At 34.8% G+C, this 13,144-nt stretch overlaps 1 protein-coding gene across 17 annotated transcripts in view; it reads left to right on the top strand.

Annotated features, from left to right (window-relative positions):
- Positions 1-13,144, top strand: part of DMD (dystrophin) — a 1,199,681-nt gene that overhangs the window by 851,201 nt on the left and 335,336 nt on the right. For all 17 annotated transcript variants that reach the window (XM_057411860.1, XM_057411861.1, XM_057411863.1 and 14 more), the window contains one exon: positions 3,017-3,125. In XM_057411860.1, coding sequence (XP_057267843.1) covers positions 3,017-3,125 — 109 coding nt within the window. The remainder of the gene's footprint in view (positions 1-3,016; positions 3,126-13,144) is intronic.

Raw genomic sequence — 13,144 nt, forward strand, 5'->3', positions numbered from 1 at the left:
AAGTTAAGCACTTGTAAATTTAGAAAATTCTTGAATTAAGATGATCTCGGTTTAGGCTGAACACTACCTAATTCAGTACAGGATATGGATTGCAATCACAGTGCAAGCAGCAATTCTTATACTCTTTTTTTATTTTGTGACACAGAGAAAAAGGATAAAATTGCATGGCCTCTTTAAAAGTGTTAAATGCTTGCTTACCATTGCTTGGCAGCTTTGTGGAATACTTAGTTGTCTGCGGCACCTTTCTCTGAGCTTTCTTTTTTTCTCTCTGATTTCCTTAATTCAGATCTTCTGATTCTTTTCAATAAAGTAGAGGTCTTACAGATTCATTCACACCGGAATCCTCTCTGGTGCTGGAAGACAGTATGTGTGAGAGAATTAAAGATACTGGTCCAATTATGTGCATGGTATCTGAATTAACGTTCATAGTTAATGGCATTTCCTAATGTTTAGTTAGTTATCTTTGCAACCTTTATGATATACTTTCATTATAGTATATTTTTGATTTGGAATTCATTTGGAATATAAATCAATTCCCACGGATTTATATTGACACATACTTAATGTTATAGCTATGTCACTGAAATAAGTATATTTTTACAGCTTCACTAAGCATACTAAAATAGAATTTTGCAATAGAGGACTGTAAAAATATTTTTGTTGGCAAAACAAATCCTAGTATTGGCTGCTTTAAGAATCAAGAATGGGATGAGATGTGTGATCCTTTAAGCACTAGCACTTTAATAATCAGACCTATTCACTTTTATAAAATGGATTTCATGCTTTAGAAATGCATTTCTGTAAAGCTGTTGTACATGGGGAAGGGAGAGTTTATGGCTGATGACATTGGCAATGAAAAGAACATAAGTCCCAATCTCGTGATTAACAGCACTCAAAAAGTACAGTTTATTCAGGAAAGGGTTGCTGTGGTAGTGTCAAAGCTGTAGTTCCCTTACCACAGCATTCAGTTTGTCCTTTCACGTGTTGTGTGAGAGAGTAAGTAGTGAGGAACTCATTTTCATTCTCATCAGTCTTGCATTTAAAAGATTACAGCACTTCTCTCTATCTATCTAGTTTTAGCTCTGCCAGTGAGATTAGTTCGTGTATGAATGCTAACCTCTCTTAAATTGTACCAGTGCTGACATTTAAAAGAAATCAATAAAAGTGTTCCTCAGTGCAACATATTTTGATGTTCATACTTGTCACCAAAGTTTTAGAGTTGCAATTACAGCAAAATTACTGTGCTCAAAGTTAACATTTTAATACATACATGATAATTTATGGTAGATGCAAAATTAGATCAAAATATAATTCTGATAGAAGAGTTTAAAACTAGCTACTCTTCTATTAGTGGTGTAGAGTTTGCCTCAAAAAAAACCCCTAATGTTGGTTGTGGGCATGTTTTATATTTTGGCATTGCTGGAAAGCAAGCCCTGGCTCACATCTACATGAATAGTTAAACAGTTACTCATAGTGAGGACCAGTATTATATTTATACCATCCATACCTCCTTCCTGAGTTACTGATGAGTATAGTGTAAAATGAAGCCAGACTTTGATAGTATAATCTGTCCAGTTTTTGTTTTTAAGGGCTCTCTGCACTCTCTGCTACTATTGGATAAATAGATATTGGAGTAGTCCTTTGAATTTTCAGCTCTGGAAGTAGGTTATTGGGCTACAATAGCAGAAAATAAAGGAACTTTAAAATCTGGCATAAAATGTGTCCAAAATATGTGTTTCCATATGCCCACACATGTAATCCACACAGAAATAAAGCATAAGTATGATTCTGAATTTTATCATGTATACCTGATTGCTATTTTTATCTAGTTCTCATAGGCTATTATCAAAGAGAATCTCTAATATTCCTGACTTTTTATTTAATTTTTAATGCAGTTTTTAAACTGCTCTTAAAGATTAAAAGTTGGTTTATTCCCTAATGCAGAATTGTATTCTTTCTCTCCTGCCCTATCAAAAAGCATTCACACAAAAACCTGTCTAGAGTTTGTACCAGGTAATATTCTGGCTGCCATTGGTGAAAGGTATAAAAGAACTTTACACATTTAGAGTGTTTATGGAAAAGCTTGAGGCAAATTCTAGAAACACTCCCCTGACATATCAGAGTATAAAATTGTGCTACCTAACTGCGTCTTCAATTTAATGAGTATTGTTCCCTATCCCTTTCTTATTGGCCCCTGTCATTTTAGACTCTAAGTAATTAAAGTACCTTTCTTTATAAGCATTCTGTTTCCATCAGGACAGGATCTAATTGTGAATTGGACAAGAATGCTTAAAGCATGCCTAAATGGCACTGGTACTCTGTGCTGCTTTTTGTTGCAGGCAATCAGGTAGTGGCTTAAATAAAGAAACAGTCTTCATCTCAAGACTTTTTAGAGATGCCAGCATAGAACTGCGGTGCTTAATCCTTCCTTATAGACCTTAGAGAGGTGGAAACAGCATTTTCAAGACTAAAGTCCTGTTCGGGTTGTCTGAGGACTGATATAAATCACACACCAGACTTTCACTTAAGGTTTGTTTAAAAGTAACAGGTTAGCCATTACTGGCAGGTTTGCATGCCCACACACTGAAGTTAATGACTCCCTGAAGACTCCTTAGACTTTTGTTTTACATTTTTTTTTTTTTTTTAATAGGTGGAAGATGTGTTCTGCATTTTTTGATATTGCAAATTGCAGAGTTTTTTTCTTGACAAGGTTGTTGGGGTGTTTTAATACATAATTCACCTTTCTATTTTAATTTTAGAAATTCATATCTCTAGTTTGTGGTGATTACAGATCCCCACCTTTTTACTGTATGTTAAAGAAGTTATCATCCTGTGTTCCCTAAGAAGATGCAAATGCCTGTTGACCAGGGAGCAGGGCAAGCCAGTGCTTTTTTTTTTTTTTTTTTCCCTAATTGAGATGGTTCATCAGGTGGAGGAAAAATAATGAATTTATTTTATATCTATTTACATTTAATTATGCGTTACAAATTTAATATATTGTAATTTTATTTTGTAGAAAAAATTAGAAGACTTGAATGCTGACTGGAAGGCAATAAACCACTTAATTCAACAACTAAAGGAAAAACCAGCATTAGCAGCATTTGGCCTTTTCTCTTCAAGTGTCTGTAAGTGCTTCAGTATATACATCTTTTGAAATTAATTACAAGTCATAGAGTTAAAATGAAAGTGTCTAGAGTCCATGTGACTTCATTCTGCATCCTTAAAAATGTCACCTTTAGCTTGTAAATGGGAGCTGTGCTAGTGTGGAATTCAAGTTGGTATTTTTATTGTTTCCTTTCTATTTTGCGTAATGTGTCCCAGAAGACAAATTAGATTATGGTATTGATGAAAAGATTGTAGCATGCTTTTTAGATTATTAGTTTCAAAGTCTTGTTTCTTTATTCTATGAAGAGGTGAGATGGGATTTTGACTTTCTACATATATTCATGGGGGTAATACTAGGAAGGGAGAAGAATTATTTAAATTAAAAGATGTTACAGGTCAAGTGGATATAAATTGCTCAGAGACTGAAATTCTGAAATTACTTTTTATGATAGGGCAATGAACTGAGACTGTTTCAAGACAAATCATGTGTATTCATAGAGAAGGTAGTATGACAACATGGTAAGAGTAATCCTGAAGTTAAACTTTAAGTCTGTGATGTACGTCTCTGGGTGTCTTGAGTTCAGGAATTCACAAGAGACTTGATCTCCACTGAATTTAAGGGTTTTTTGGACAATATTTATATTAGATTCTTCTCATATCTGTTTGCACCTGCTTGTTCCCTACAAAGAGTGCAAACTCATTTTTATCTCCTTGATAAATGGATTTTGTTTCCTACTGCTTTTCTTTGAACTGTAGTGAATGAGTATGGATAAAAAAGAAATCCATGATGGAAGTACTGGATTATCTGAGTTTCTAAAGTCTCAAAGATTCTATGCTTGATATTGAACCATCTCAGTTTCTTAGATTGAAGAATGTTACTCCCCTGTACACTTTGGAATGCTGCTCATCAGATGTGGGAGCAGAAAGAAATCCTTCTCCCTCAAGCCCCTTGTCACATTGCCTGTAACTCAAGCTATAATACAGCTACAGTAATCACCTGGGATTTGATTGCTTGTAGAATGTTGATCTCTCTTGCTTTTAACATGTTTTAATGGGTAGCACACAAGAAAACCTGAAATTGGAGAATTCTCTGCCTTCTACAGGTGACTCTCTAGAGCAGAATTTTTCTTTTTCAGAGAAGTAAATAGTTGTGCCGTAGAAACAGAATCTAGAATATTCAGTACCAGAAGACAGTCCAACTTCTGTCAGAGTAGCATATATCAATTCAAGCAAAATAGATATCTTCCTTATGATGTGTTAAATCTTACTTAATTTTGTTTTAGTCAATTAGAGTTGCTGTGGTTCCAGTGTCAATAATTTAAATTTCTGAGAAGGGCTAAATACCACTAGTATTTTTTTTTAAAACTTGTAGTGCAGCATTATTCTTGCTTTACAGGATTTTGTTCTAAGGCATACTGTAGAAATTCATGTAATGGCTTGGGGGAACTGAAGGAGATGTGTAATCATTTTTTGCTGTGCTGGGTCAATAAACTTGCTTTAGTTTTCTGTGTAAGCAGGTTATGTCAGATTCCAGGGGGAGGGTGTGTTGGTGAACTGTGTGTCTGCTGTTACAAAGGAAATGGTAATAACAGAACAGGAAAGACCACACAGAAGTAGTACAATAGATTCCTATATTAACTTACCTTTAGTTGGGGAATTGCAAAATTATTCATTTATCTTAATTTAAGACACAGGTTCTGACTACTAACATTTCTGAGACTCAGGAGATGGAATTATACATGCAGAAAGTGAAAGCACTGGTATTCTATAAAGGATTAAACAGGAATATTGATTTCCTTTCTATTGCCAAGAGCACTAAAAATTTGAACCTGTGCTTGTAACAGTAATTCATAATTTTTCTTTATTTGAGTCAGTTTACTGCAATCACATTATAGATGTATCACCACAGAAGTGTAGAGCTCAGAAGGGACCTATGAAGACATCTATTTCTCTCGCTCAAAGCACAGTCAATTAGTGCAGGTTGCTCAGGGTCAGATCCATTCAGGTTTTAACTGTTCCCAAGGATGGATACTCCAGAAGCTCTCCAGGCAACTTGTGCCAGTGTTGAACCACTCTTATAGTAAACCAAATAAGTTTTCTGGTATTTCAGTTTTCACATGGCACCTCTGGCATTACTGAAGAGAGTCTGGCTCTGTCTTCTTTACTCCCCTACTCAGATATTTACACACATGGATATGATCTCCCTGAGCCTTCTCTTCTACATCTGCAAAGACAGAAAGTGCTATGTGTTACTAAAACATTTTTGTACTCAATTTAAAAAAAAGAGGGGGGTGGAAATTCAATGTCATGTTTTTTCATACTATGCTCTAAGTTATTTTAACCATTTACATTATAGAAAATCTGAGGGACTTGCTACTGATTCTTAGGGACAATGCTTTGGTGTACATAGAGACTTAAACTGGGTATGGGAGAGCTAGCTTTAACCGAGCCTGATAAAATCAAACAATGAAAGGTAAACAAACAAAATCAAACAATTACCTCATGAAAAGTATTTTTTTTTTAAAGAAAGATGCACAAAAATAATTTTGGAAGGACTCTGTGAAGCAATGGCAGTATCTTATGTTGATAATTATTCTCTTCCTGATTCTGTAGAGACTTTTGTGGACATCAGAATTTAATAATGTTGCCATCTGTGTTTGAGACTAGGGAATGAAGATGTAATTGTCAAATCTCTACTGCCCTGTCAGGTATCATTTGGTGTAATCTGGCTACAAGCACTCAGCCAGAGGGTCTTACTAAATATAATATCTGGTGGCTGTTACAGAGGTAAAGGACCCTGCTTATAATTATTTCAAGGTGTGTGTATTATAGTTTCTTTGCCAGAAGGAGCACTAAAAAAAGTCCTTAATATCCCACCAGTCCAGCGTGCCCTTGGCATAATGAACAAGAACTAGTTTTCCAGCTTGAAAAATGTACTTAGCTGAAGGGTATGCCTAAAACCTTAGCAAAGATTGACTTCCAAGACAAGATGATTCAGGAAGGAAATCACACTTGCTATCCTACTTGAAATTGTGTGAATGTCTCTAGCCAAATACCTTGATGCATTGCTAAGCCAGTGGTTTGAAAATGTTATAAGCAGAGAGAAATGAAGTTTTGGAATGTTCTTTTACAGGAGGGACAAATTTTAATAGTATCTTTAGCAATTATGTGACTGCTAATATACTGAAGTGATACCACTGTACTTTCTTAATAAGTTAGGTAAAGTTACATAGGGCTTTGTAACCCCATGTGAATGCATTGTGGGGTGGGAGACATTCCTGGCTTTGGTCCTGTAGAAGACATTTTCTCTTTACCTTCTTTCAAGGGAAAAATTTTGGCCTCTTTCAGTTAGAACTATACTTAAAAAATAAAATTTCTTTTATGTATTTACTTTCAGTCATGCTATACTTGAAGTTAGTGAAATTTAAAAATAGCTGTGAATGGATAGAGCTGAAAATACTTTGTCAACTAATTTTACATTTTGCATATGCAGCTAATGAAACTAAGAGTGGTACATTATATTTGCACTCTTGCAGTTTGTTTCACTTATTCAGTGAACAGTACTTTGTGTGCAATCAATTTCATTTTTCCCCTGAATTTTTACACGTTTTTATCTTTTTTATGAAATGCCTACTCAAGCAAAACAGAAAAATATATGACTCTGAAATGAAGAAAAATGTTAGTGCCAATTACAATGGTAAAATTACATCTGAAAATAGGTAGAAATTGTCCCTTTAAACCTCACAAGTTATCAGTCTAATTTTGAAGCAGTTTGTAGCAGACCTAAAAAAAAAGATTAAAAAAAAAAAAGGTTTTGTTTTACAAATTGTAACAGAGTTCGAGATGCATTTGGCAGAAAGGCTTTATATGCATTGTTAGTTATTGTATATTTCATGCAAAGAATTTGAAGAACACTAATACTGTACCACCAGAACTCATAACCCCAGCTATGATCTTTAAGTATCTTTCTTCAAATACATACAATCAGGATTTAGAATTAATAAAGGAGAATAGGAGAGGAGTGATGTATTAAGTTGAGTACATGAGAAGTAAGTTGTAACTTCACCAGGTAATTTAACCAAAAGAGAACTCGTTGCTTATTCAGTTGGGACATAGAAAAAGTGTTCACAGCAGACACCTGCAGAGTTTATACCTTGAGTTTTGGGGGTTTGAACTGAAAAAGTGATATTTGTGAATCTGGGGAACTAGGGACAACAGAATTTCATTTGCTTATCATTTGATATTTTAGCTGAAGGACTGCATCCTAAGGTATGCCTCATTCTGCTTGGGAAAGTTTAGCTTGCCTCCATGAAAAAAGTCCCAACCCGGACTAGTCATGCTGCTTCGTTCTACATTCATAAGATCTTATAAAACAGTCCCTGAAGAATATTACCATTGTTACTCTCTGAATATATGTAACACTGTGGCTTAATACAATTTAAATTAATACATGCTGTTTGGAATGTAATATAACATAAGAAACATGTACTAGTGCTACTAAAATTATACAATTTATGAGACTGTAGTTTTTTGAGGAAAATTAGCAGCAAACAAAAGCATATATGTGAAAATACATACCTTGATAAAATAGCATAATGTTTAAAACTAATACCTAAAGGGGGCCTAGAAGAACGCTGGAGGAAGACTTTTTACAGAGGCATGTAGCGATAGGACAAGGGGGAATGGCTTTAAACTGAAAGAGGGTAGATTTACAGTAGATAATAGGAAGGAATTCTTCACTATGAGGATGGTGAGGCACTGGAACCCCAGAGAAGCTGTGTCTGATCCATCCCTGGGAGTGTTCAAGGCCTGGATGGATGGGGCTTTGAGCAACCTGGTCTAGTGGTAGGTGCCCATTCCATGGCAGGGCAGTTGCAACCTTCCAACCCATGCCGTTCTATGATTCTATGAAAATCTAGCAACCTCAGAAGCTGAAAGGGGCTTTGTAGTGCTAGTGTCTGTATTTTATGCACCTGGAATTTTCTTTTCATACTAAATGCATAATTGAGCGGTCTAGTATTCTATATTAATTCTTAGATAGGCAGATGTACATATTGGACATTCTGCATATTGAAGACTGCCCTGTTAAATATCTGATATGATATTTGGTTAAATATTTCCAGTGGGGATGAAGAATGTTTTGGTTTTGAAACTATATGTGTTGAAATCTATTCATTCTATGGATTTCTGAGATGGATCATGTGATGCCCCACTGCCTCTTTAAAAACAAACAAACCATTTGTTTTAGAGGGATATTCAAGAGACACTGAAAATATGTAATAAACAAAATTACAATAACTAGCTTTGGGCAAAAACGCACAATAGATGCTATTTTCTTTTTTTGTAGTATTTCATAGCTAATGTGCTCTGAAGCAGTCATTGTTTATATATTATGCACATTACTTGAGTGAACGCATATGACATAGTTCAGAACTGTTGTTTTTTTCAGAATTTCCAAATGCTAGTCTTAAAATTCCTTGTGCGTTTCATTATGTGCATCTGAAAAGATAACAATATGTGTATTCAGATGGTAAATTAAAAACAAATGTACAAATCAGATAGAGTGTCTGTATTGTTTATAGCAGCTGGCATCGTATAACTGAGACAAGATATATAACAAGATGTATAACAAGAATACTCAGAATAATTCCTTGGGGAAGACTGAATGATCTAGGGACATGCGCTTCTACAGTGTTTTCAATATTAATGCAAATGTTTTTTGATATTTAAAAATGCATTGCACATAACATTTTCCATTTAAAAAAAAACCCTGCTATTAGCTATTAAAATGCCTGTCTGGAGTACATGGTAGATATTTAATTTTGCAGAATCATTCTCCACAGAGTTGAACAGCTAAAAATCCACAGCGTGCATCTCTTGTGACAACTAGTTCCACACTGAATTAGAATGTAATGTTACCGCCAGTAGCCCATTTTAGTGCACATTAGTTTTAGGGCACCAGTAAATAAGACTGCTAGCATGAGAGTTGTAATAGAAAGAAATATTATTTCTAATAATGGACATGTCTGGAATAGGTGCATCTTGAATCTAAAAGAAATGTCTATTTTTAATATTAGTTATAATTAAGTTTATGTAAAGTTTCAGTAGAACAAAGTACAAGAGAGAAAATTAATAGGGAGCAAGGCAGTAAAGACATATCATAAAGAATACCCTGAGTTTTTAATCAGTGGACAGCAGTAAGAGTAGGCTCTTGCTTAAATCAGCTGGCCTGACAAAGGTTGCTAACTCTTGTATGAAGTGGAATAGTATAAAGGAATAGATTGTTGTCTTTACCTTTTCTTTTGGTTGCTTTTGGATGAGGGAATAAACAGTAGTTTATATAAATATTTATAAATGTATTGATTTTGAATAATTTTAATTTACAGTAAAAAAGTTCACATATGCCAGCCTGAGTTAGTACTGTTATGTGTACATTGCCATATATCTAGTTTCCCCACTGTGTACAGAAGAGGAGTTGCTTGTTCTGTCTGATTTTCCTTAAGAAGCCTTTTCACTTCTGCTACATCTAATAGATAGGAATATGGCACAAAACTGAATGTTACTATTTGATTGGAGATTTTTCAAGGTCAGGACCCAGTTTCACAAGCAGTTCTATTTGTCAATACAGCTGACATCAGACACAAGCTAAAGACAAACTTGTCTAATAAAGCTTTCAGATTCAATTTTCTCTCTGCATATAGCTTCAAGAATCTCTGGAGGTCATTCACAGCATCTGCTGCAACACCAACAGGGAGTAGTAATGAAAAGAGTCTGGTTAAAAAGCTGACACTATGCCTTCAGAGCTCTGTGAATAAAAACATAATAAGCAAGTTTATAAACGTGAATCTTTATGATTCTGAGAATTTCTATCTTGATCTTTACAGCATATTGTGATGTGAGGGTTTGTTTCTGGATTACCTGACAAGTAAAAAATACATGCAAAATATACCTACACCACAAATACGTGATTTAAATCAGAAGAAAGAAGGTTACACCTTTGTATTTAACATCCTATTTCAGCTGTCCTGCAGTAAGTTACTCTTTGAAAGTATCTGTAATAAGGTATGAAAATGCAGTTTACAAAGGGAACGTAGTCTTCTACTTTCATTTTTTCAGGGCTCAGTAGAAAAACTTAGTCTGTGTTACTGCTCAGAATTTTAGTTATACCTATGATGAAATGTAAATCGGAAAGTGAAATCAGGAGTGGGCTGCTTTGTTGTTATTAAAGACAATATGGAATATTGGTCTTTTTCTATTCTATTGTTGAAAGTGCAGCTGTCAAGATTTATGATGTAAGAAAGATTAATGCTGTCATCAGTCTTTCAAAGGACCTCATTCACCTATTCTATTTTTAAAATATGAGCTGGTATTTTCTTCTGAGGACCAGGGTTTGCAGATTGTTTTCTTTCATTTAGTTTCTTGATCAGTAGTTAGAAGCAGCAGGATATACAGGATTCAGTTTTATTAAATCCCATGAAATGTAAGTGATAGCATACTGTTATTGCAAACTATTATTGCAAACCTATACCAGGTGAGAGTGCAGAAGTTATAGTTATAGTTGGTCTTTTTTACATGGCTTGTGTAGCATGGTTCAGGAAGGAATTTAATTAATGTTAATTTTTCTCTAGAATTGTGTTCAGCATAGGCTGCAGAATCCAGTATTAGTCATCTTCAAAAAATATGGCAACACCACAATTTTAAAACAAAGACAGCATCAAGACTTTTAATTAGTTCACTCTGGAAGATACAGAAAAGGGGATTCTCAGAGTTCCTAGCAAAAGTATCCATAATAAAATGGTAGTCTGTGCTCCTTTTCAGTTTTTCTACCCCAGTTTCTAGCTTTCCATCACACTTTTTCCCCCATTCTTTAAACTCACCCTGCCTCTCTTCCTTCTTTTTGTTACAGTAACCTGAATTACTATATGACTCTCTATATGTATTTGCTGCTTGCAAATAGCAGCAATCTCTCTTTCCTGTTTCATTTTATATAGTAATTAGGTCTATTGGCAACTACATTGTGTGAAAATCTCTTAATTTCATAGAATAATAGGAAGTGATAGGTCATCCTGCACACAGTCCTCTTGACCTGTCTGCTATTCTTTGTTGATCCTAAGCATTCTGTGATTCTATCACTTGTCTTTTTAAAAGAGCAAACTAAGTTGACTTCTGCTTTCAGAGCAGTGCTCAGTGCTGTTGTGGTCATATCCTACTGAAAAATACAATGGCTGACATCCTTCCTGATATTTCTGTGGTGACTGGAGCTGCCACAGAGTTAGGTCTGCTCTGCAGAAAAACAGCCAACCAAAGAGTGTGAGCAAGTGTGATTACAGATCATGAGCAGAGACAAGGCCACAGGGAATGAGGAACAAAGCTCATAATTGCTTCTAGCACTTCTGCTCTTGTCAGAGAGCATGAGATGATGAAAGACAGACAGACTGACTGACTTGCTCCATAAACTGTAGAAGGCTAAAATGAGGAAGAGATGGCAAATGAAAACCTCTTCTAATCCAGCCAGAAAATTCTTTAGTCTTGTTTATATGAAACTTGTCCCTGAAATATCAGACTATTATCTTTGATTATATCAATAGCAGGGAACATCAGTGTTGGAGATATGCAGGTAGATATTTGCATTACTGATATATCCTTCAACAATAGATTGGTGGTCAGATGACACTTAAGTACCCAAAGGCAATTCTCCCTAAAATAGCTAGAAGTGCAATAGAGGTCAGTTTGACTTGAAAAGTAAGCATTATATGTGTTGTCGTGAGAAAGCTTGATGAGTGTTTCACAAAGTAGTACAAAACAAGATATTTTAACACATCTGATGAAAGAAGAGATGATTTGAGGAATTACTTTGTCAGAAGCAAAGCGGCAGCGACAATCTTGCCTTCTGTAACTTTCAACAACTGATTTTTATTCTGCAGACCTTTTCTCTCCAAGAATAAGGGTAGGCAGCAATTTTTGCATGAATACGGTAACACTGTTAAATTAGCTAATAACTACATTCTGATTATTTCAAACCTTCTTCAAACATGTTCTGAGTTTTTTGGGGTTGTTTTTTGTTTGGCTTTTTTTTTTTTTTGTGCGCTTTTTGCTTGTTTGTTTTGTTTAGTTTTGGTTTTGTGGGGTTTTTTTTTGGCAGGGGGGTTGGGGGGTTTTTTGGTTTGTTTCTTTTTTTTAACTACATGATACCTAAAATTCCACTGGCTCTTTGGTATTCTGTATCAGTGTACAATATTTTACACTTCTGTCTTCAGAGTTCATGTTGGCTAGGATAGCAATTCATGCCTGTTGCATCAATTTGTAGATCCTACCAAATTAGAAGAGATGATTTTTTTCATGAGACTGTAAAAGTTAGAGCTGCTGGCAATATGCATTTTTCCTAGTATCGAAGAACTAGGAAAAGCTGCCAAAATTCAGTTGCATTCTAGTAGTGGTACACTGGAAATGTAAATTGTTGTCATATGAATTGACATCCAATTGAAAGCTGCATACTAAATCAAGGAACTTGTTACTTTTACAGACAAAAGGAGTAGTGAGAGGTGCTTGCATTATTTGAGACAGATGTTGTGACAATGTTTTTTTATAAGGCAAGTTATGTGACAGAATTTGATGGAACACTACAACTGCTGTAGTACAAAACATTAATTTTTGTGAAACCCTTTCGTAACAACTGCAACAACTGCTTCTTGAAAAAGACTCTTATACTTTGGAAAAAAATAATACTTTCTACAGGGATACAAATAATACTTCATTTAAAAAACAACAACAGAAAAAAAAAGACTGTTTTCAAAAAAATAATGCTTGACTCCTTGAACTGAAACTCTTCAGACTGCCCAGAAATGATTGTGTATATTTCTAAATATTAAGGAGCTCAATTAGGGATGCAGAAATCAATTACTGAAAACATCCATGGAGTGGAGGGGGGTAGGGTAGCAGGAGAAGAGTAAATAAAAAAAAAAACAAACATTTGTTTCATTTTAAAAATATTAAGTAACAGCAAAAGTAATATTATGAGATTGTTAAAAAAAGAAAACAA

Source organism: Pezoporus wallicus, unplaced genomic scaffold (genome assembly GCF_028554395.1).
Source record: "Pezoporus wallicus isolate ANWC-B61680 ecotype Strahan unplaced genomic scaffold, APGP_CSIRO_Pwel_v1 contig_1438, whole genome shotgun sequence".
NCBI classification, from domain to species: domain Eukaryota; kingdom Metazoa; phylum Chordata; class Aves; order Psittaciformes; family Psittacidae; genus Pezoporus; species Pezoporus wallicus.